The sequence below is a fragment of the Ambystoma mexicanum genome, chromosome 8, assembly GCF_040938575.1.
Source record: "Ambystoma mexicanum isolate Mex_15411 chromosome 8, UKY_AmexF1_1, whole genome shotgun sequence".
NCBI classification, from domain to species: domain Eukaryota; kingdom Metazoa; phylum Chordata; class Amphibia; order Caudata; family Ambystomatidae; genus Ambystoma; species Ambystoma mexicanum.
Window position 1 is genome coordinate 1,391,681,667 of NC_090929.1, and position 25,289 is coordinate 1,391,706,955.

Consider the following 25,289-nt stretch of genomic DNA (forward strand, 5'->3'; position numbering starts at 1 on the left):
TTGCCACGACGGGTGGCGGGATGGTATCCCCGCTAGCTAGGGCATTGCCTATCCCCAAGAAGGGGATGGCGGCGGCAAGGGTCACCCACAGTGGGTTACTGCTTGCCCCATCCCTTAGGGAGGGTATAGGGTAGGAGACTCACCCCCTTAGTCCCCAAAGGCGGTGGCTCCCCCTTGAGGAGAAGGGGTGAATTCCCTGGATTTGTCACCTGGTATGGATTAACTCCAAAAGAGCCATTGCAATCGACATCGCCATCTTCCGAGCGACAAGCTCTTGCTCAAGATAGAATGAACAGGTTTGCATTACTGTGCTCCCTAGCACAACAAAAGAAATCCATCCTAAATATTAAACACAAAAAAAAGTATGGACAACGCCACGTGAAACCTGCTAGAACCATCCAGGAAGATTCTCAGTACATTACATTGGTGGACAATTTCTAAACCTTTGCATAACGGCACTTAAACATTACTCACTTCTCAAACTGTCGGTCTTGAATAGCAGACGAGCCCCAGTGATGCCAGTCCACAAGAGCGAGAAGGAGGAGCACCAAGATCACCAAGGCTAGCACCAAAGTGAGCAGGCGCTGCCGGGCAAACAGACTGGCAGAGGGAAGAGTGCAGTACCAAGACACTGGAAACAAGCAGGAGAGGGTTATTCTGAAGGAGACAGAAACATAAATGAGTGTTAGATTCCCCTCTTCCGACTTGGCATTCAGCATATAAACATTCAGAAGCCCCGTTAAAGCCAACATTTAAAAATGGCATATCCACCTGTTCCTCACAGCACAGCACTGCCTCCAAATAGCCTGCCATGCATCCCATTAAAATTCTTCTTTACCTGCGTTCCACACAATTAGCCAGCTCCCACCCAAAGACAGGTAAAAAAAATTAAAAAATAAAATGTATAATATATATATTAGCATTGTACAACATAACGTCATCAGTGGCATACAATAGGGAAAGGGAAAGATATTTATATTAGGTGCTAGGTGTACAAAAGAAGTGCTAGGGAGAAAGCAGTCCAGTGGGTGTCAAGGAAAGTGCATGGAGCGGGTGGAGGCTCAAGGCAATTGGGTGTTGGAGGCCCCGATCACCAATCTTAGCAACTGTGGGGTTTTAGCAGAGGTGAAAAGGAAGGTTTTGAGGAGTTTCCAGAATTTGAAGCAATCCGGCTCAAGACAAGAGGGAGAGGGAAACTGTTCAATAGGAGGGAGCCTGCCGAGGAAAGAGATCGGCCACCAGCTCACCGTTTAGCAAAGCACTTGACACAGAGTTGGTGCCGGAGGAACGTAAAGATCAGGAGGGGGGAGTATTTAGTGAGAGCCAGTTGTAGATGGCGGGTTCCCCGACCCGAGACAGTCTTATGGATGATGCAGAGGGATTTGAATTTGATCCTTGATGCAAACAGGAGCCAGTGGGGAGATTTTAGGGCTGGAGAGATGCAGTCCCTGGGCCTGAGGCCAAGGATAAGTCTTGCAGCCCGATTCTGGATTAGCTGGAGAGGTCTTAGAGAAGAAGAGGGTAGATTAAGGAAAAGGCTATTGCAGTAGTCAAGCCTAGATAGAACCAGAGCTCTAGAGACCTTGAGCTTCTGGGGGAAGTGAGGGAAGGAAAAATTCCTTTGAGGAGGTGGAGTTCAAAGTGGGCCTTCTAGACAAGGTCCTGAATGTGAGGGAGGAAGGAAAGGAGTCGAAGATGACTCCAGGTTTTCTGGCTTCAGATGAAGGGGGAGAGCCCATAGAAGAGGATCAGAATGAGGGGAAGAAAGAGGGAGCAGGAATCCCAATAGGAACGATCTCAGTCTTGCTGGCGTTGAGGCAGTGATCATTCGAAGTACACCAGGACTGGATGGCAGATAGACAGTAAGGAATGATGGAGGAAGAAAGAAGAGGATCAGAGGAAAGTTTGAAGGAGAGTTGTGTGCCATCTGCATAACATTGGAAGTTGGGGGAGAAGATGGAAATGAGGTGTGCAAGTGGAGCAAGATAGGTGTTAAAGAGCCAGGGAGAATGGTTGGAGCCCTGGGGTATGCTGCAGGTGGAGATAGAGGTGGGGGAGGAGAAAGAGCCCAGAATAACCTGGGACGGACGGTCATTGAGGTAGGACAGCCAGTCCAGTGCCCGCTCCGAGATAAATAGGGTTATCGTGGAGCTGTTTCATGAGGATAGAGTGGTTGACCATATCAAATGCAGAGGAGAGATCAAGTAGAATGAGAATAGCTGGAGAGTTGGAGTCAAGAGATGAGCAGTTCCTCACAGGTGTTTAGAAGAGTAGTTTCTGTGCTTCTGGATGCTCGGAATCCAGATTGATTGTTGTGTAAGCAACCAACAAGTTCAGTGTGCTTGGTTAGATGGGGGAAGACCAACTTCTGCAAGAGTTTCACCAAGGAAGGGGGCGATAGGTATGGGACAGTTGTTGTCTGGACAATACAGGTCTGCAAATGTTTTTTTTCAGGAGGGGAGCAAGAGGCGAAAGATCCCTGGGTAATCCGATTCATCAACATTTTGAGATTCCGGAGTACTGGTTATCACCTCCTCAATATTCTGCAATACCAAACATTTGAAATTCGCATGGTGCCCCAACATCTGAGGGGTATAGCAAGCCTGCAAGTAAAAATCACCCTCTCAAAAACCCCATAGTTGCTCACAAAACCAAATCATACCTAGGAACTCTGCTTCTTCCACACCGCATCTCGGCCAGTATCTCTGCACAGGTTCATTTTATGCAGTTTTACCAGTGTTAGGTATGCCCTATGTAATATATTGTATCAATTTCAATTGCGCATTTTGGAACACAGATTTGGTGCACAAGCAAATTCTCACCCAATGGTCATCATCCGGGGGAGGGGGGTCGCAAATCATTTTCCCCAATTGCCCTTAACCGTCAGTTTTTTCCTATTCTCTAGCATTAGGTTATATATTATGGAGAGCGGTCTCCTCCCATTCTCTACACCATACAGGCATTCCAACAACAGACTACCCTTTGGTTCCAAACCTTGAACGTCCTCCCAGTGAATCCTGTGTAATGAAGAAATTTTCCCTTCTCAGGCCTTCAGTGCCTGCACAGATCAGAATACGATCTGAGCTGTCAGTTCACAAATAAATCTCTCTAGGTCAACAGACCCTTCCCATGAATCCACCAATTTCTTATTGGGTACCTTCCCATGATCTATACTCACACCCCATCAGGATATTAGGGGAGTACGGGAGAGTCTCACTTGCCATTCTACATGCCCTCTTCCAGATTTGTTGACCCAAATCAAACAGGTATACCTCTTTCGTTTCACGCAGTGCTTGCCGAAAATACTCCTTTGAGTCTATGGGGGCTGGCCAAACCCGCTAGTAGTCGTAATTCAGGTGTTCTCATCAGACAACCATTGTGCTACAAATGTAGCTCAGCAGCCTTACAATACATTTTTAAATCCAGCTCTTGCAAACCCCATACTTTACCTTATCTTATCTTGCAACATGGTTAATACCACTCTCCTAAGGCCCTTTATCCACAGTGTTTCTGTGTACTTTTAGGAACATTATATGGCACGTTAGTAAAATACAACAGACGTGGTAAAATAATCATTTTTGTTAGCGATATCCTACCTGTTTGGAGGCAGATGAATAGGTCATCCAAAGCTTCTGCTCCTCCCCCAGCCCAACACAGCACAGGTGAGAAACGTTACTCACCAAGACAACCGTACCGCCTAAACCCAGGAAAGTACAGCAGGAGATGGATACAATCCAAGTTGAAGATGGCAAGAGTAATCAAACTAACGTTGTAACAATACATGTTCATGCATTAGACACAAAACAATTGTGCACTCGACATGAAGAACTCTATTCTAGTATATATCCAATGCGGTTGTGAATAGAATGATTATCCCAATGTGACCAGGTGTTCCAGTCTCCACAAATCTACCAATCCCTGATTATCTAGGCTCTCACAAAATGATTGTGTTGTCCTGGGTCTATGTGTCGGTTCCATGTTATTTCAACAACCCAAATTACTTTGTTGTATTTTACTACGAGTTTTTATTATTTTATTTTGGAGGGTAAGCAATGAGAGGTGGACACGAAGTTGCACGTTTCTCAACAAAAAACATATTCATTAAATAAAAATGTGTGTGGAAAAGGGCCAATCTTGCCCTAACCAAAAGGAAAGGTCCCTACCTATAAAACTAAGACTAAAGAAAGTTGACCTTGTGTCCAATATACATCTGACCCTCACACTAACATACAAAATGAAAAGGTACAATATAGTTCTTGTTGTCACTTCAACCAAGTTATGCAAAACCATAGCTACATACAACTTCAGCAGAACAACCTTGTCTACAAGGTTTAACTTCCCTTCCCCTGAACTTTTCCAGGGAAAGGATTCATGGTGATGGAAGTGTCTCTTTCCTGGGTATTCTATTCCCCTTTCAGATGACAAGGCTAATGTGCTTCCTACATTACAAGTTGAAATGGATTGGAAGACAGTCTTTTATAGTCTTTAGGATGGCAAAGCAAAATGTTCAATTTTGACAAAAGCTTGATATAATAAAGGTCCATAAAAACTGGTTGGAATCTAGCAGTCTTGTATAATGCTTCAGGATGACAAAGCAAAATGTTCGCTTTCACCAGAAGACTAGGTATAAGAACGTTTCAATTCAATGGAACATTGGATTCCCTGGTATACTCCCCGGTCAGTAACTTCTTTACTGAAATATTCAGCTTCAACAAACAAACGAAAAACATAATAGGACAAAACGTTTTTCCAAAGCAACACTAAAGTTCCTGGTGTCCTCCCTTGCCAGGAATACCCTCCTCTTGGTACATACAGATCCCCTGGTGTACACTCCTGCGAGGTATCCCTTTCAAAAGGTTTCACTACCCGATACTCTTTCAGGTCTTTCTGCAACATTCACCTTTCTCTCATGCACCTCTTCAGTGGCAAAACCTTGTTGACTTCAGTTACCACTTGCACCAATTTCCCCGATAGTGGCATCCCTTATATGCCATTCCTTATATGACAGTTTGTTCAAGCTCCTTCTTTCAGCCTCTTTTACAATGTCTGTCTGTTCTAGGTTTCCCCCGACTGACATAGCCCATCAGGTGAATTGAACCGTATTTGCCCTCGGTTTCACTCTATTTGATCGGTATTCAAAACCAGTATTTAATTGTCCAGATCCCTGTCAGAAGGCCTCTGTGTTACCACTATAAAAAGGGCCAACTCACCAGTTTCTCCTTGCAACTCCGACTTGTGGTTTGCTGTAGCGGCAGATCCCTGCCTCAGTCGAGACATCCACAGCTGGTCAAACCCACTTTCAGGGACTATGTCGGCTTCCTGGTCCCTCGCCAGTACGGTTGCTGCATTGGAATTTGACAGCGTCGTGGACAACCCATCTGTGGTTGCCTGTTCCTTTGCTGCACTAACCTGGAGTCCTCTTGTCTCAGTTGGGTCTCCCGTCACCCCGTTATGTCGGGTGGACCATCAGCAGTCTCAGAGCAACCCTCCCCTTCAGCTGGACTTGCTCCCACACATCTGCCTCTCTACACAGCGCTGCTTCCTGCTCCGCGTACTCTGCAGCCCGTTCCGACTTCTCCTTCACTTGTGGGTGATTTTTGGATTGAAATGTCATGCGAAATGTATTGAATGATAACTAGAATGCACATTACTCTTAGTATTGCTGTTGACGTTCATGGACTCCTTACTCTTCTGTGTCCCAGTATTAAAAGCTTTCTGGTAATTGGAGTCCAAAGCATTTTCACAGTGATTGAATTTCTTTTGTTGAACCTTTGTGTCTACATAACAAGCATGAACACCAGATGTCAAATGAGTTTTAGAGAGGTTATGCATATAGTATGTATACAGGGGATGTGGTCCCAACCAATAATCACCCCTGCATAGCACGTGGGGCCCGGAGAACCACCACACCCCGTAACAGAAGCCCTCCACTGGCAGCCAGCGAAGGCTACACTAACGGACTCCCTCACCTTCCCATCAGGCGGCAACTAGCAACCCCTCTCGGCTACCAGGAGCAAATAGGAGGAGGTCGGTCAAGGGGGATACCGGGTCTCCCAGTAATCCCGGCACCAGCACCACCAAAGGGAGGGTCTGGGAGGTGGGGGTTAAATAGCAACCCTCCCCCCCCCGGGAACAACACGCTCTACTGAACCCCATGGGATCATGAAGCCCCCTGCAAGGCAGTGGATAATACCACCTTAAGAAGTGCATGCTGGGGAAACGACAAGGCAGCACGCGGCCCAGGAGGAAGGCCCTAAGAATTGTAGTACCTGAAATAAGCAACGCAGGGGAGTGTTAAGGACCACTAGGCAACTCTACCTGCTGAGGCAGCTAGGATGCATGCCATGGGGCCAGTGGGAACAGGTAGTTGGAAGGGCCACATCCAACGAGCATACCTGATGCTGGGAGTCAAGGGAAAAGGCACCCCCGCTAGAGAACTCAAACAACTACAGTCGAGATAGGGGATCAGCAAGGCACAACACAGAAGCTCCTGAACATCCCAGAAGACAAACCAGGTGCCTCCACCCCACCCAGAATGGCCGCCTCGAAAGCAGACATTGAAGCCTACTTCCTTGAGTACCAGGATAAACTCAGACATTCCAAAACGCAATTCACCTCCTTTATACAATCAATCAGACATTAGAAGAGACGTTACAGCCCTGGAGGAGAGGACAGACTCCACCGAAAGGGTCCTGCAAGAGGTGCTAGAAGATACTCGAAAAATAGATGTGACCCTGGAAGACCTAGCAAGGGTAAACCAAAACATGGAACTGCAATTTGAAGAAGTTGAAAGCAGGTCCCGCAGGTCAAACATACACATCCGGAACCTGCCGGAAGCGATAGGAGACGCAGACCTGAAATCCACGGCCACACATTTTCTCAGAACTCCTGGGAGGGGAGGGACCCGGGTAAGTCCAATTCGACAGTATCCACAGACGGCCCCTGAGCGTCAAGAGCCAGGCGCGCTAGCAAGAGAAGTGGTGGTCGCACTGGCAAGGTATCCCCAAAAGGAGGCCATTCTCCCAGTAGCTCGCCCAGTGGAACATCACTTTCAACAGAGCCGAAATTTGTCTACATCAAGATCTGGCTCGGTCAACCCTCCAGAAAATAAAATAAAAAAGGTGCAGTAGTGAGACAGCTCCAGAGCAAGCAAATTAAGTATAAACCGACATTCCACTTCGGGCTTCTCTTTCAGTGGGAAAGCAACCAGCACAGGATTACAACAAGGTAGGAAGGGGGGCACACCTTCTACACATCGAGGAGGACAACTACCCGGAAGCAATGGAAGCGCTGCGGCTACCCCAACGCCCCAAGTCATAGTAACGGACACTAGCAAGTAAAAGCCGTAGGCAACCCCAGCTACGGAGCCCACAGTACCCAGATCTCCAAAAAGACAACAGTGCCGCAAAATCAGGTGAAAATTGACTCTGGAAAGCCGACAACATACATCACGGCTGCAGGCTCAGGAAACGGAGGCTGCAGTCAGTCGAAAGTAACTTGGAATCAAGTCAGGAGCTTTAGGATGCCCCACAAGATGGCCCTGGCAGGATACGTGAGCACGACTCCGAGGCTTAGGGTTTGGAAGTCACATAGGTACTGTGACTCACACCAGGGTGAAGGGAGGAGGTATAGGGGAGGGGGAACAGAGGCAGGGGGGCAGGAGAGGGGAGTTGTGGGAATTTGGTTAATGGGCAGGCCAGGGGAGGGATTAGGGGACCCAAGTTGGGGCAGGGCTCCCGGTATAGTTTTGGTTCATTGTTTTCTTTTCCCAGGGCACTAGCTCCAAGTCACACAAGGAATATCATGTAAGATGGTCAAGTTCCTCACACTTTACATAAGGGGGCTAAATACTATGGTGAAAAGGAAAAAACTAGAAAGGCTACTAACACACCACACACCAGACATTGAGGAGCTCCAAGAAACACATCAAGCGCGCAGACAGACACCGCATGAAACTATGGCGATACCAGCAGATACTACAGGCAAATGCACAGGGCAAGATAGCGGGGGTTCTAATCTCAACGAAACTGGCAGTGCAACTAATAGCTTCAAAGACAGACAGAGGGGCGGTACCTATTCATCACTCTCCGAATGGAAGAATCAATACTGACATTGGCGATGATATATGCGCCAAATTCTGGGCAAGACGGCTTCCGAGAACAGGCCACACAGAATTGGAACTATTTAATCAAGGGGAGATCCTGGTGATGGGGGACTTCAACCTGGCATGAGATCCAAGGAGATATAGGAGTGCATAACAAATACAGAATCACACCCCCACCGTCAACCGCTCTAAAATTGAAAATGGAACATCAGGCACTCCAGGACGTTTGGATGTCATTGAACGGGTCAGAGTCAGGCTTCACTTTGTATTCCCACGTACACCTCTCCTTCTCCCGCATAGACTATATATGGTCCTCCACTCCGCTCCTGGCCAATATCACACAGGTAGATCTCCACACCATCGCACTCAGTTCATGCCCCTGTTTCCATGACACTCAATCTTCAACAGCATAAGCGTGGGCTCCGGAGCTGTGGTTTCCCCAAGGAGGTACTCACAGACTGTCATGAAGGGGAGGTAGAGGGGAAAATCAAGGCATACTTTGAACACAATGCAGACGCCGGGGTCTCCGAAGCGGTGATGGGACCCTTTCAAAGCCACGCTTAGGGGGTAATTGATTGCCCTACAGGTGCGGCAGCTCAAGCAGCTGTGGGCCCTAGAAACAGAGCTGGAAGATGACCTTCGTGACAGCATAGGTAAAATGTCCAAGATCAAGTAGAACGTTACGGGGAGCAGATCAGAACACAAAGGGAAAGCTACACCTCCTAGAGACGAGGCAGGTAGAAAGGAATCTCCTAGCGTTAAAATAGAGATACTATGTACATGCCAACAAGGCAGTTAGGCTGCTTGCCAGACAGCTGAAGCAGAAAACGGCATCCAAAATAATCCAGGGGGATCGTCAACCCACAAGGTATTAAGGTGAACACCACCCCCGAAATCGCTGAACAATTTGTCAACTTCTACTCTGCACTTTATAGGTCAGACGAACCAGGAGATGCACAGCAGAAGGCGTACATGGGCTCACTCAAACCCCCAAAAATTACCTTAGAGGCCCAAGCAGCATTAGAGGCTGAGATTACAATAGAGGAAGTGGGACAAGCGATAAGGAGCCTACCCCTTAAACACCAGGTCCAGACGGGTACCCAGCAGCATTTTTTACAAAACATACCAGCAAGTCCTGGCACCCAGGTGGGCCTCACTATTCAACTCCTTTGGCAAATCCTGTCACATCATCCGCATGATGGAAGAAGCCAAAATTATATTGTTCCCCAAACCAGCTAAAGAGCCGGCACAATGTGGGTCTTACCGGCATATCGCACTAATAAATTAGGCAAAACTGTACACCAAGATCCTTGCCAATAGGCTAGAAACATGTTACAACGTGAGTGGAGGTCTTACCTGGAATGCTGGGTTAGCATTCTACATGTTCCATTATCTGTGTCTCTGTCTCCACCTAGGCTAAAGGAGGTTGGAGAGTCCTGCTGGGCTAAGGGTTTGCTGCGAATAAAGCTTCTTTCCCACCTACCCAGTGTCATCATTATTACACTGGCGACAAGGGCAGCTTACCCTGGTACCCCACGCGTGCAGTTTTCAACATTACAGCAGCCCAGCAGCACCTACCACCGTTTCCGTTGACAGGACACAGTATCCAAGGCCTGCGGACGGCGAGCGAACAACCTGTGTGTCCTGAATTGTCCAAATCAGCTGATCGCCTTCCCTGTGCTCCCCGACGAGGTGGACCTAGCACGGGACTAGCTGCTGCATTTCGGCAAGCCGCCGAACAACGAACCAGCTCTTCTTTATGTGCACCGCCTGCACTCCCTGTGACAGAAGGGGGTCGAGCGCGGCACGGGTACAAACAACAGGTGATCCCTGAGCCACTGACTGTGCTCCCCAACCGGGTGGGTGTACAGCGCTGCGGCGAGCAGTAACCTCGTTGTTCTGTCCCCAGCCCCCCCTGGTGGAATCCTCTACATGCAGCGGTTGCACTGCGTCTCGGCGCTGCTCAGAAATGAAGCGTAGCAGGGCGTCAGTGCCGACAGACTAGTTCCCCCGCCAACTCCAGTCTGTGTCGGCCCGCGCTCCCTTCTAGGCACAGGGTCGAGCGCAGCCGACACGCCATTTTTGCAGCAGCCCTTCCGCAGTCTGCTGGGAGGAGCCACAGCTTCACGTGTCTCCGCCTAGGCTCGTGCAGAGCCAATCCTGTAGGAGGAGGAGGAATGAGAAGGGTGAGGAGGCTGAAAACACAGAAATAAGATGGCCTCAATGCATCGAAGAATGAGAAGGGCGAGGAGGCTAAACACACAAATTAAGGCGGCCTCAATTCATTGAAAAAGGGGGCCAATAAAGCTGGACACAGACACATAAGGGGCCAACAGTAAAACCAGATGCTTGGGAATTATACCCATAAACAACTGAACAAATAGGAAATTAACCTCATATGTTCAGAACCATGAGAGAGCACCTTCTCAGGAGTGAGATACAAGCTGCACCTGCAAAAGTATATACTGAAAAGAGCATATTTTCTAAATAGAACAAATAACTATGCAGCAAAACAACGCTTGTCCACCCCCTGCCTTTCTCCCCAACCCAGGAGAACCTCCTATAGCATGGGATTTGTGGCTAGACACCTTCAAAGTGTACTTGAGAGCGGCTGGTGGGTCAAGACTGAATAATGATAAGGAAGCCGCCCTATTGAATTGTTTGGGTACGGAAGTGTTAAGAGTCCTCAGACACCTTCCTGGGCAGGAAGTGAGGGCTCCCCGCGCAGATGGAGGAGACAAAGGCGAGGGAGTTGTATTAGTGTATGAGACAGCTTTAGGAAAGTTAGAAGCCCGTTTCGGAAAAAGGACAAATGTGGTGTTGGAGAGATACCACTTTTTCTCTACAGCTCAAGGTGCCGGGGAGAGTAATGATACTTACATGGCTGCACTGCGTACTTTGCATCCTGCAAATTTACTGAACTGGCTGATGAAAACATTTGTGATCAAATCATGGTGCGCACCAGCGACTCCAGGATAAGAGAGGGGCTCTGGATCGAGAGGGACCCGCCCTTAGAAAAGGTGGTGGAGATAGCGAGGGCTATAGAAGAATCTAAGAAGAGTGTTCAAGTGATGACAGATAAAAATGAAACAGTGCATGCCATAATTGCCAGGAGAGGTAGTGAGGACCACAAAGGGAAAGGACAGTAAAGGAATGCCAGCGCTAAGGGAAGTATGCAGAAGATGTGGGTGGCGCGGACACTCTACTGGTTCCAAGGAGTGTCCCGCATCCACTGTTGACTGCAGGAAATGCAAAGGAAGAGGGCACTATGCCGGAATGTGTAAAAGCAATGTCAACAGACAAATTGTCAGGATGGTTGATCCTGAACCTGATGACAGTGTAACTGTTGTAGGCTATGTGGGTGATAACGAGCCCAAACCACTGAACAAAATTGTGTGTGAAAGAATGTTGTTGAGTGTGGGAAATGGGCATGGCAGGAAAGGTGCATGGGCTACACTGTCCATGAATGGTGCGCCTATGAAGATGATGGTTGACACCAGTTAGCCTTACACAATGATATCGCACGAGTTATATGTGGTGAGGTTTCACAAAGACGTAGCAGAGTTGCTCCCCCCTGACATCAACCCATGTGCTTATGGTCGAGTGCCAATAAAAGGTATTGGGGTACGAGTGGGCGACCATTAAATTTGAAGGGCGTGAGACCGGCGGAAAGTTAGATGTGGCCCATAAAGGCGATTCCGTAGTGGACTTGGATGAACAGGCAGCTCTAGAAATAGAAATTCGACCAGGGAAAGCTATTCCTGTCCCGAGTGCGAGTGCTGATGAAAATCAGATGGAGGGTCACGTGTTGTCCGCCGAGTACCTCAAGGAGACCTTTCACAGTGTTTTCACTTCAACCTTGGGAAAACTAAAGGGGTTTTAGCACAAGATAGTGCTCAAGAGGGGTGCCAAGCCAAGTGTACAAAAGGTGAAGAGGGTTCCATTGTTAGCCTGTGAGGGGCTTAAGGAGGAATTGGCGAAGCTCCAGGAAGCTGGCATAATTGAGGAGGTGGCGAGTTCCGAGTTGTTGGCGCCAGTAGTATTGGCGCGGAAAGCAGACGGTGGCATGAGGATGTGCGGCGACCTTAGAGATTTGAATGCCAGCATATGGGTAGACAGACATCCCCTGCCCAACATAAACAAGTTACTTATATTGGAGGAAGGGCTTCATTTTTCTCCACCTTCAACTTGTCTTCGGCGTATCACCAAATCGATCTTCATTTAGAATCCCGACCTTTGACGTAATTCGTAACTCCCTCTGGTGCGTTCCGGTTTTGTCAGATGCCATTTGGTTTAGCTTCCGCATCGGCGGTGTTCCAAAGGATCATGCAAAAGTTGTTTAATGACATTTGGAATATGGAATATTTTCACGACGACATTCTTGTGTGGGGGAGGAATCGTAGCGAGCATGACAGAAGAGTACTGGAGGTGATGGAAATATTGAAGGGTAGTGGTCTCACCGTGAAATTGAGCAAATGTCATGTGGGAGTGTCCAGTGTCACCTACCTGGGACACACTTTTCATCCCAAAGAGGAACTCGTTAGGGTGTTGAGGGATACAACTTCCTCCACAAACAAAGAGCAACTTAGACCATTCATGGGTTTTACAGAATACTTTATATCTGTTTTGTTGCATCATATGCTGATAAGACGCTCAAGAGGAGAGCATTGTTGAAGAAAGGGGTTCGTTTTGTCTGGTCTGAGGAATGTCAAAAGGAATTTGACAGATTGAAAGCAGAGGTTGACCGGGCCCCGTCTTTAGGTTGATTTAGGTTGATTCTCTCCCAGCAAGAAAACTGTACTAACAGTTGATGCCAGTGAGTTTGGTGTTGGAGCTGTACTGGAGCAAAAGGATGAAGGAGAGTATCGCCCCATAGCATTTGCATCTAGGGTTTTGAGGGAGGCAGAACAGAGGTATGCAGTCATTGAGAGGGAGGCTCTGGCTGCTGTTTAGGCATTGAAACATTTTTGAACATTTTTGTGGGGCATGCAGTATACGCTGCGCACTGATTACAAGGTCCACGTTCTGACCACCAAGTGTTTATCGCATGCATCGTCTAGGATTTTGAGATGGATGGCTGACATGCATGAGTTCAATTTTAGAGTGGAGTATATACCGGGTGGAAAGAATACTGTGGCAGATTGTTGGTCTCACTTCCCCTGTGGTAGAAGTGTGTTTGAGAAAGAGGAAGTGGATGCTGACCAATGTACCATGGTGGCCAGCATTGTTCCAGCAATCGATGAACAAGTGTGGAACAAGAAGTGTTCCAATGATTTGACCCTGTCGAAAATTAGGGTAGCCCTTGAGGAGTTGAGTAGATACTATGGTCATGTTTGGCATTAACTTTCTGAAGGCCCGTGGGGGCATCGCCAGAGATCAACACCTCCTACGTGCCTTAGGAGTAGGCTCGTAGCATTGGCCCATGAGGGGCATCTAGGCAGATCCATGACCAAGAAAAGCTTAAGAGAGTCTAATTGGTGGCCCAAGATGGATAGTGATGTAGAGCTGGAAGTAAAAGAATGTGTGGAGTGCGCCACTAGTGATAAAAGCAAAGCTCGCAGTCCTCAACCGGTGTATCCGGTGGAAGTTCCGAAGGAAGTTTGGGGCAAGGTTGTGCTCGACATTATGGGCTCCATGGAGGTTCTAGGGGGTGATTGCAGGTTTATTGTTGTACTGTTAGACTACACCTTCAGGTGGGTTGAGGCGACTGCACTGGAAACAGTTACTGCAGAGAAAGTAGAGAAAGTAGTGGATTTTTTAAATAAAGTGTTTGTTAGAGAAGGGGTTCCAGCTGGGATTGTAACTGATAATGGAGTGCAGTTTATGTCTAACCATATGCAACAGTTCTTGAAGAGTATGGGAATACGACATCACAGAGTTTCCTTGTACAATCCTGCAGCCAATGGTCTTGTGGAAAGGATGAACAGATTTGTTAAGGGGGCGATTCAGTTAGCGATTCAGTTAGCGGTAGCTAAGGGCCTGTCTTGGAGCAGTGTAGTCTCGGAAGCACTTAGGGCATACAGATACACCCCCTCTACCCTGACAGGTTGTTCCCCATTTGAACTTATGCGAGGAAGGAAGCCGGGCACTAAGTTAAGGGTGCCTTCTTTGGGCGGTAGTACCCATTCAGGTGTCGATATGCAGGAGGTCTTGGAACGGGTGCAGATGAAACAGGAGGTGCTCAGGGAACGGTATGGGAGCAGGACGCCTTTGGAAGTGAAAGTAGGTGAAGGGTTTTGAAAGTAGGTGATTTTGTCCAAATTAAGAATCCCAGACATATTTTTAAGGGTACCAGTAGATACATGCAACCCTGTGCAGTTGTAAAGGCGGGCGAGGTTATGTTAAGTTAGAGGATGGGTCTAGATGGAGTAAAAGGCGGGTAGTGATGGTAGAGAAAAGGGGTGCGGAAAGTAAGTGGAATGTGGTCCAGGCTGATATGTTTGCCTCCGAACATATAAGTGGGGCGATTGGAGCGGGTCCTTGTAATGAGGAGAATGGAATGAGTCCTTGTAATGAGGAGACTGAAGCAGGTGCAGTAGTGCGAACGGAGCATGTTGTTCAGGTGCCATGCGAAGGTGCCAGTTGTGAAGGATTAGAGTCATCACATTCTGGTAGTGCTGGGGGTGGGCAGCAGAGCAATCACCCTGTGCGGAGAGAGAAGAATGCCTGCTAAGTATAGTGACTTTGTTGTAGGAGCTGTGATGGGTTAGATGTTCCATTCCATTTCCTGTATGTTAGCTATGTGGTGTTTATTGTGACTGGGATGAATGGTGACTGCATGTGGGGGTGTAGTACTTGTCTGGGGGCGTGAATGTTGTAGGCTATGTGTCCACTCTTGTGTTGTGTTCAGCTTATTATGGGGGGGGGGGGGGAGTGTTACAATGTGAGTGGAGGTCTTACCTGGAATGCTGGGTTAGCATTCTACATGTTCCGTTATCTGTGTCTCTGTTTACCTCCGGAAGAGGTTCCAGATTCCATGTAAGAGCAGTTGGCTAAAGGAGGTTGGAGAGTCCTGCTGGGCTAAGGGTTTGCTACGAATAAAGCTTCTTTCCCACCTACCCAGTGTCATCATTATTACAAAACCCTTCAAAACCCTTCAATTTACGACTATTGGTTTGGAAATGTAATGACAAAAATCGAATAACATGAAATATAACAAAAAGAAAAGCGGGTGTGGGCCTGAAAACAGATACCACGTGTGGGGAGACACTCCACTTGGTGTCTGGTTAGCAAAAAAGGACAAAAAACAAAAGCCATTGGCACAGCACTCATATCTGAGGTGTCCCTACCTAGACTGCTTGGGTGCCCTCTCCCTCTTCCTCTTCAGAGGGAGTTAGGAGCTGCCAGGACGCATGCTCTCTGGTCACCAGAAGACAGTTCAGGGCTGGCCTCCCATCATCAAAGAATCACTATGTTGCTTAAGCTTGAATGGGAGGTGGCTATGTAGGGGGTACAGTTATTGGGGCACACTTTCTCGGAAGAGCACATGCCTCAGAGTGTCTTCCTCAGGTGATATCCATGGCATTGGGAGCACAAGTGCTTCCACTACTGTGCACTACCCAAACAACACCCGGTCGCCCTGGGAAGAGCAGGGGGCGTAACTGGCAGTCAAGAAAAAAAAAAGCTAACTTGGATAACGACAATCTTGCCTTGCACTCCTCACTCCAGACCCATGCATATGCAGAAAGCAAAAAGGTTACCCAAGCACAGGCTGTTTTACAGAAAAAGTAGAAACCCAGACAGGAAAATAAAGGGCAATGTGAATCTTCACTGTTCTCCCTCTCCATACCCCACCCAAGTGTTTAGTGTTATTGCCTAAGGGAAGTTCTAGAAATTCTAGACTGGAACGGAACCTCCGAGGTAGCATAAGAGCAGCTGCTCATTCACAGAGTAGTGAGATGCAGTGCTCTGGTGTTGTGTGAAGCAATGGTTCTTGTGCGACGTCATTGACCAGGATACTGAAGCATTATGGCACTTGACATCAGTGTGATGGGATGGGGGGTGGGGTGGCGTCATTGTTTCTGCCTCTAAACTGCTCACCTTCCTCGTCATGTGGATGTGGGCTCCACTGCGCCATGCACGTTTTCCTTCATTCGCTCTAGGGCCAGAAAGGCTAGGCGAGGGGAGAGAAGGGTGTGGAGGGGGGAGAAAGATTTTCATCTTGGATCATTTCATTACTTCTTTCATTGAGGCCAAATGCGCAGTCATCCAAATCAGTTTCAAAGCATTCAAAAAACCAAGCCAGGTTAACGCCATACAACATCAAATGACAATTTGGGACAGGAAATGGTGTTAGCCCACATCAGGCTTGTAGATGTCAATTTAGCCAGACGGGAACAATTTTGGATTTACAATTTCATATCCCATATTGAGGGGTTAAATGATCAGATAAAGTGGTTAGTGCGGTTATCCAAGGCAGCATTATAATGGGTACACATTTAAGTATGCAAGCATGTATAACATTAAGGACGTCTCCCAATATTTTAAGTGGTATACACTTGGTGATATTTGTAATGGACTAATAACAGCCTATTTTAGAGGGTTCCATTCATTACAGACACACGTTAGAATATTTCGGTCAAGTACTTCTCTATATTGAGAAGGAGTAGTTTGAGTTTTTTGACTAAAGAAGTCTTATGGGTACACATGTATGTATGCATAACATACAGATTGTTTTCATTATCGTAAGGGCTATACACTTGGTGATAAGGCATGCTGGGCTAATAGCATCCCGCTTCAGAAGGTTTAATTGCACGACAGTCATAGGAGCCATCATTTTTGGGTAAACTACATCTTTTATGCATGGAGCAGAGTGCAACATTCTAGTTGTTACTCGTGAGGACATTGCTACGTGCTAGGACGTGAGAATACATATATTATGGCAAGAGAATGGCAACACATACTCAACACAGCAAAGTGCATCAGAGCTCTGTATGGATTACATCTAAACAATAGGAGGGTAAGTGTTGTGAAAGTCGTTATCAAATAATTATAAAATGAATTTCAAGTAGCGAGCTGGAGTAAGGTACACAGCAAATGTGAATTAAAAGTGAAAATGTTTCACCATTCTAGGGATGTATCCCTTACCCCTGTTGTAACATCTAAGAGTTCAGCATGGCCACTAAATGAATGACATCCACGCTTTCAAATAGAGCCTCAGGTAAAGTGGCTTAGGAGCTCTCACAAAATAACATACATTTTTACCTGTTGCACTGTAGATCGCAAATATTGCAGAAGACTGAATGCTCCAATTAATTCCCTTGTGGAGTTGTTGGATAACCCCTTCAAATGAGAGTGTTGCTTTTTCCTCTTTCCACATGACTATAGTGCATATTATTAGTTAATTTTATGTATTTGTTGGGACCTTGCAGTTCTTTCTGACGTTTTACGGCAGGGCGCATAACTTACTGTGGAAGCTTAGACACACAATGGGGTTCCCGACACCCAGAAGGGGACGCTGCCGGCAACCCGCCGCAAGCAACAGCCTTCCATTTTAGCGACACTCAATGTCCACACAGTGACGTTCTATCACGCCAGAGGGTCCTTTCCCGTAACAGACCCTCAGCATGAGGACACTCCGATGTCGCCTTCATAAACAGAATAAAGAAGGCAGAGCACTGAGTTCTCCTTTCAGAGACCTGCAATCTGCATGAGCAGTTCCTTGCCTTTTCCTTTTGTATGCAATTAGCCTTGTTCTCCATTTGCTTTCCTCTTTTATTTGTTTCTTGTACTAGATTTGGTCTCTGAATGCCTTACGCTTTTTGATGAACCAAGCCCTTGATTAAGCCTTAGGTAGACTCGACTCTACTTCCCCAATCTCGGGACACAAGTCGGGTCCTCCTCTTGTTCCAGGTAATGTAACTTGCTCTATGATCAATAGGGGAAATCAAGGAGGATGGGGTCTTAACGTTCGTTTGCTCATCATTCCAGATCTAGGACCCACAACCGCTGTACTTCTGGGGCATGCCAAGTAACGCTCCAACCTTTTGGGAGCCCTCTCCCGGAGTGAAGTACTACTCGGAAAGTGGGATTCTTTGGGGTAAAGAGTCTACTGCTTCCTGAGAGCTTTGCTTTGTCATAGCCTGGGTGGGACTGTTTTTTCTAGAATATGGGTGGTATGAAAGGCCCTTATAAAGGCAAGGCTTTCACACTTGTATAAAGCTTTTCTAATGGAGAAATAGGTACACTAGATCAGAATATTGATTCTGCTCTAGTTGGTCTGGTTGTGGGGCAAAATAATGAGTGTTCTGCGATTTTGTATGTAATGAATAGCACATGTTGCACTGGGTAGAACCTTATGAAATTATGAATGAATCTATCATTAATCTTTACAAATGATGTTTTGAGGGGGGCGTGGCGAGGTGGCGGACCGGCAAGACAGATCTGCTGTCAGCACCCGGGGTAGCTTCCCCGCAGTCCCGAAAAACAGCGTTTGATGTCTAAAATTCAGCGCCGAAACGGAAGAGGTAGTACATGCGAGCTCTGTGCAACCAGCAGTATACCGAAATGCAGGGATAGAGGCGGCAGTGATCAAACCGGAGTAGTGAGAATGCCGCAATCTCTGCCAAAACGGCGGCTCCCTCTGGCCTGTGAGATGGAGACCCCGCTCTGGTGGTCGCTTAGGTTCCCGGCCCCCCCCCAGACATCTGCCAGGGTCCGGGGGAGATTGGTGAGGCTGCTTTAAGTGGCACTGTGTGGGGCAAAATACTGCCCTTGTGGTGTTGAGGAGCTGAAGAGGCAGACGCCGAAGCAGTGTTGTGGGCCAGAAGGTTGGCGCTAGGGCGGGCCACTGCAAGCCCCCCACGCTGGAGCTTGCCATCACAGAGCCCAGAGACCCTGCGCTGGGTCGACCCCATGTAGCAGAGGACGCCACCCGGGACGCCTGAGAGTGGCACATGGCTCACTCCAATATAGGAGGTGAGAGGCAGCGACAGCTCCCCCTTACCACCACTGACACACAGCTGAGAGACCTGAAGTGCCCTGGTGGGGGAAAGACAGTGGCCATCCTGGGAGGAGGTGGGCCTCAGACTGAGCACAACATCCGAAAATCGCCTTGGTGGGGTTGAGCCATGCCCCTGGGTGTCGTAGCCCTGCCCTCCTATTGACACAGCAACAGACAACGTGAGACAAAGTAGCGCTGCGCGCCTCCATAAGGGCACCGCCCCCCAAAACCCCCGCCCCCCCATAGACTTTGGACTATACTAATGCTTGCATATAGAGCACCTAGGATATAAGCCCTTGCACATGGTGGCAGCTAGGCATTAACCGGGCTTACCCTGTGGCAAAGCCTGTTGGAGCAACTCTGGAAGTGGATTTTCTATTGCAGAGCCTACCTTTGGGTCTGCTCCCAATAAGCTACAATGCAGAGGCGTAACTAGCGCCCAAAGCCCCAGCCACGTTCCTGTAGGTCGGGTTGGATGGGGGATCTGTACTACCGGTGAATATTGCTGTTACGGCAGAAAAGGACATGGGCCCTTTTAAGGCAGAAGTGAAAGTGAAAGGGAGGAGAGGGGGTGGAACGGGGAGGAGGAGAGGCGGGAAAGAGAGTTGACAGTTGGTGGTTAATAAAGTTAAGGTTAAGACGTGCCACGGTGTCTGCGCATTATTTAAGGGCCCTGGTAGATCATAACAACTGGCGACGAGCGGAGGTTGCTCACGCGATCCAAGGAGGCCGTGAAGCCACTGCGGAGAAGGAGGAGCGCAGCGCTGGTGCCGGCTGATGAACGAAGGTGCAGGGGAGGAGACCCGTGCAGGAGATGCATGGCTACCTACACCGGTGAGGAGGTCCGGCGTCGACAGGCGGCGTGACCGAAGAAGGTACACGGAGGCGTCGCCGTGCTGGTAAGGAAGTTCAGCACAGCGAACGGGAGTGGCCCAACGGGAGCAGAGGGAGCACCGCCCACCACCCGGAGAAGGGAAGGAGACCCAAGAGAGACCCGGCGCGCGAGGGGCCAAGGAAGCGCCACACGCCAGCAGCTCGAGCGCGGGAAGGAGGCCCAGCCAAGAGCAGATGAGCCATCGCAGAGGAGGTACGTGCAGTGAACAATACGAATACGCATAAAAGGGAAAGTGCAGCCGAGACGATCGCACAGGGGGCACGTGCGGAGGATAATTAGAATAAACACACGCAAGGAAAGTGCAGCTGAGACCACTTGAAAGCAAGGATCCACAATCACAGGACGGCACCCATCACATGCCTCCTGCATAAGCCACTTGAAAGCGAGGACCCCGACCTACAAAAAAAAAAGAAACGAAAATAAGAGGAAAACATTGAGCAAAAGCCACAAATCTCTCAGACACTGCATACATTAGTGCATGTGAACCCAAGCAAGGTGTCACCAGGAATAACCTACGCAGGTGGAAAGGAAAGTAAGAGGCAGATACGCACGCTACCTCACCACAGGATCACCAGTGGCTACCACCCGAGCCACACACCACCAACCATGTCGCAACAAGGAGATGCTGCGGCGGACAATACGCACCCGCTGCTCCAGGTATCACCCCCACAAACCCTGTGTCATTCCAACGCCGCCCAAACCCATTTCCACTAGACCCCCAGGAGAATCAAGGCCAAAAGGTGGCAAGAATGGATGGACGAGTTCAAAGAATTTATGAGGGCGGTTGGAAACCAGGATGCACCAAACAAACTAGACATCTTTACGAACCTAGTAGGGAAGGATGTAAAGAGCGTCATCAAGACCATCCCGCGGGCAGAGAGAACGACTTACCCGAAACTCAAAGCCACCAACAGTTGCCTGGTGGTAGTCCCCAACAGAGACTATGAACGTTATTTTTTTAACCAGTGCACCCAAATGCCGCAAGAAAGGATTGGTCAGTTCATATTGCGCCTCCAGAGGAAAATTACCCATTGTGATTTCGCCAACTTTAACGACGAAGAAGCTATACGCCTGAGAGTGATCGAGGGTTGCCTGTCCTCAATATTTCGAAAACACCTGCTGAAGAAGCCACTACCCTTGAAGGAGATAGCGGAACTATCTAGAGTTTACGAGAGGGTCGACGTCCAGGCAGCACACAGAAAACCCATAGAAGAATGAGACGATAGCGGTCATTACATCCGGTCAGCAAGGCCGCCAGCCTGGCACAACATACAGGAAAGACCAGTGGAACCCTGCGAGACGAACAACCCCAGTAAGACAGTGCTACCGCTGCAGGTTTGAATTCCCGCATAAAGGCCAGTGCCCCGCCGCAATAGGACAAATGTGCATGAGGTGTGGACAGGAGAACCACTTTCAGAGCATGTGCCGGGAGAAAACACCACTATTACCAGCATACCGGCCTCCGAGTCAACAGACACAAGCAAGACGGTTCAACCCTCCGAGACCCTTCAACCCTCGACCGTCTCCTGAGCGAGAAAGCACCAGAAACAACAACCCCAGACCCATGTCCAACTCTGGGTTTATCAGAGCAGTGGAAAACTTACAAGTAGAACTGGCAAACGAGAACTACCCCAGCCAGGAACAGATATATCAAATGCAATCATACCCTGAGGAAGAACTCAGAAGAGAGCAGCACGAGAGACCCATATGAAAACCCACCCCTCGTGGACCAACCACCTGAACGGGTACAATACACAGAATATGACCGGTACAGCAGAGAGTATGTCCGCCTCATTTCCGAAGCCTCAGACGACAGCACCGCATCCCGAGTGACGGTCCGTCTAGGAAGAGCCGACACCCCATTCCTGGTAGACACCGGAGCCACCGTCAACGTCATGAGCCATCTGGCCTATGATCACCTAGCAGATATATTCCCACTACAACCCTCGCATGCCAACAAATTCCAATGAGGTGCTACTCATCCACTGACTTCAAAAGGGCAGTTCGCGTGCGATCTCATCCACCGAGGAAAAAGGGCACAGATAACAATACATGTCATTCACAGCCCAGCAAAAGGGAGAGGTTTACTCAGCCACAAAACCACTGCCGCCCTGCATCTCATCGACATTCACTACGATGAATCAGAAACAATTCAAGGAATCCCACCCGACTCCCAATTTATACAAGCCATTGACCAAGGACTCCTAAACATCGAGACACTAAAGACCACTTAATCCAGCCCTATTTGAAGGAGTAGGCATTCTGAAAGACAATGTCATCAAGTTACACATTGACCCGACGGTACGACCAGTGCCGCAACACCCCAGGCGCATAGGGTTTCACCTACAAGCAAAAGTCACCCACGAACTGCAAACACTACTGGACAATGATATCATCGACAGGGCCCACACCGTGGGTGTCCCCACTGGTCGTTGTCCCCAAAGCAGACGGACGTCTCCGCCTCTGTGTAGACATGAGGATCCCCAACACTGCCATCCAACGGGAGAGACACCCAGGCCCAAACATCAAAGACATGCTAATAAGGCTCAACCAAGCCACCAAATTCTCAAAGCTGAACCTCAACCACCGATCCCGAATCAAGACCCATCATCACATTCACGACCCATGAAGGCCTGTTTCACTACAAACGGCTAAACTTTGGCATCTCATCTGCCGCTGAAATTTTTCAGGAAACTATTCACAGACCGATTAGCCTGGTCACCAACGCATTCAATTACAGTGATGATATCCTCATATTCGGAGTCACCCAGGACCAACATGACACAGTGCTACATCAGGTCTGCCACATCCTGCATGAGGCAGGACTCGCGCTGAACAGTAAAAAATGTGAGATCAACACCCACACCCTATGCTTCTTTGGCCACATCTTCTCGAGCCAGGGCATCAAAGCCGACCCCGACAAAATCCACGCCATAACAAACTTGCCCAACCCGACGGACACATCTGAACTTCGCTCATTCCTGGGCATGGCAGGGTACTGCCCACGCTACCTCCCACAATACGATTCACTCACATGCCCGCTCAGACAGCTGCTGAAGAAAGATCAGCCCTTCACATGGACAGAACAATGCCAACAGGTATTCTCCTCCATCAAACGAGAACTGGCCACGAATAGACAACTGGCATACTTCAACCCGAGCTGGCACACTGAAATCACGGTGGACGCCAGCCCAGTAGGGCTAGAGGCAATACTGGCTCAAACAGACCCACAAGAAAGCGCAAAAACTCACTTTCCCACTGGTGAAACACGGGCAGTCCACAGCCTTCCATCATGTGGTAGGCGTAATAGATGAGCTGTTCAGTGATTGGTTGGGCATACCCAACACGGTGAAAACGGACAACGGGTCCCCGTTCCAAGGACTAGGAACTAGGGTTCCACCACCAAAAGATCACCCCCGCTATGGCCGCAGGCTAACGGGATGGTGGAACGTTTCATGGCGAACATTAAGCGCACATGCCAGAAAGCGGCAACAGATCAAGCTTCGATGCCGCAGGCCATCTCACAGATGCTACGGAGCTATCGGCACACCCCACATGAGACAACCGGCTACACCCCGGCTGAACTCATGATCAAGTACAAGCCGGGATCCCGACTTCCTCAACTCGAAGACTACACGCCATAGGAGGACGGCGAGAGGCAGGGAAAAGACAAAAGGTCAAAGAATGTGCCGACAGGAAACGGAAAGCAAAGGAACCTGTATTCCCGGTAGGAGAAACAGTACTGGTCCGGAAAGCCCAGCGCCGAAAGACAGACTCGCGACACCAACCCAAACCAATGATAGTGACGGAAGTAAAGGGACCCATGGTCACCGCAACAGGGGATCAGGGTGAGATAACTCGAAACGCATCCTTCTTCAGGCAAATGTTCCAAGAAGATCCGACTGAGGACATGCCCTTAGAAGAAGAGGACCCTGAGGACCCTGAGACACCCCCAGACCCTCCCCCCCCACCCCCCGAGGCGCCAGAGCCAGCTAGCCCGGACCATGAAAGAAACGAGCCAGCCGGACAGCCTCAAAGGGCAGCCAGAAGGCCCACCCGGCTCATCGAAGAGATGTAGACCACGGACTCAATCGATAAGTAAGGGGGGGGGGGGTGTTACAGCAGAAAAGGACACGGGCCCTTTAAGGCAGAAGTGAAAGTAAAAGGGAGGAGGGGGGCGGGACAGGGAGGAGGGGAGGCAGGAAAGAGAGAGTTGACAGTTGGTGGTTAATAAAGTTAAGGTTAAGACGTGCCACAGTGTCTGCGCGTTATTTATGGGCCCTGGTAGATCATAACAATTGCACTCCTACAATATTGAGCTCACCCAGAGCACTCAGGAGTGGGTGATAAAGAACCCTCCCCCTCACGCAGCCGTGACCAACACCCCTGCTAGGCCAAAACAAGGGGATATAAAAGCTATGTTAATCTCACAGGACACTAAAAAGAAGCGTACGCAGTCAGCTACTGCGCAGGTCCATGCGCCAGAGATGGCTGGGGAACAGGAAGATGCATTAGTGACCAAGTCCGATCTGAAGGTCCTGTTGGCAGAATGTAAGCAAGACATCCAAAGCCCAGGGATAGGCTCTCAAATTCCACAGAGGAGCTGAATGACTGATCGGCAGAAAAGAGGCTGGACTAACTGGAAACGGCACACTGCGAACATGCACAGGAGCAAATGGAACTCAGTGGAGGAACAGTGGAACAAATCTGGCTCCGGCAGGAGGATATTGAAAATCGCCCCCAACATAACAACGTTCATATACCCCAGCGAGTGAAAGATCAAGATCTGGAGGACTATGTGCAAGCTCTCTTTTGCAAGTTGCTGGATTTGGGGGAATAGCGAAGAACTAATATTGGACAGAACACAGAGTGTACTCTTCTGCCAAGATACAGAGGAATCTTCTCCCTGACGTACTGATGAGGGACCATTTTTTCAAACAAAGATAACGTATCCTGGGGACCTTCAATTGTTCTAGGCCGTAGCCCCCAGGGAACCCTGGCCAGGTGTAAAAAAAAAAGCACAGTATTCTTACAGCTTAGCTGTGTGGATGGGAGAAACCCTACAAATGGGGGTTCCCTTGCAAGTTGCTTTTTGAACATCAGGGGCATTGCACACAATTTTGTCTGAGAAGGAGGCGGAGGAGTTCCTCGAGTCAGCAGAGGGGAAAAAGCGGGGACTCAGGACTGAAGAGACTTGCAGCCACTTAGGAGGTGCCGGAAATGGATGAGCAAGGCCTCCCTAACAATTCACGGAGTGGTCCACGGGGCCCAAGGGGATCCCTGAAGAAGAAAGTCCTGCAGCAGCTTGAAGATCGTTGACTTATGGGAGGTGGCAGATGAGTGACACA

At 48.8% G+C, this 25,289-nt stretch overlaps 1 protein-coding gene across 2 annotated transcripts in view; it reads right to left on the bottom strand.

Annotated features, from left to right (window-relative positions):
- ENTPD7 (ectonucleoside triphosphate diphosphohydrolase 7) overlaps positions 1-25,289 on the bottom strand; it is a 482,207-nt gene that overhangs the window by 397,430 nt on the left and 59,488 nt on the right. For both annotated transcript variants that reach the window (XM_069611530.1, XM_069611531.1), the window contains exon 3: positions 475-657. In XM_069611530.1, the coding sequence (XP_069467631.1) occupies positions 475-657 (183 nt within the window). The remainder of the gene's footprint in view (positions 1-474; positions 658-25,289) is intronic.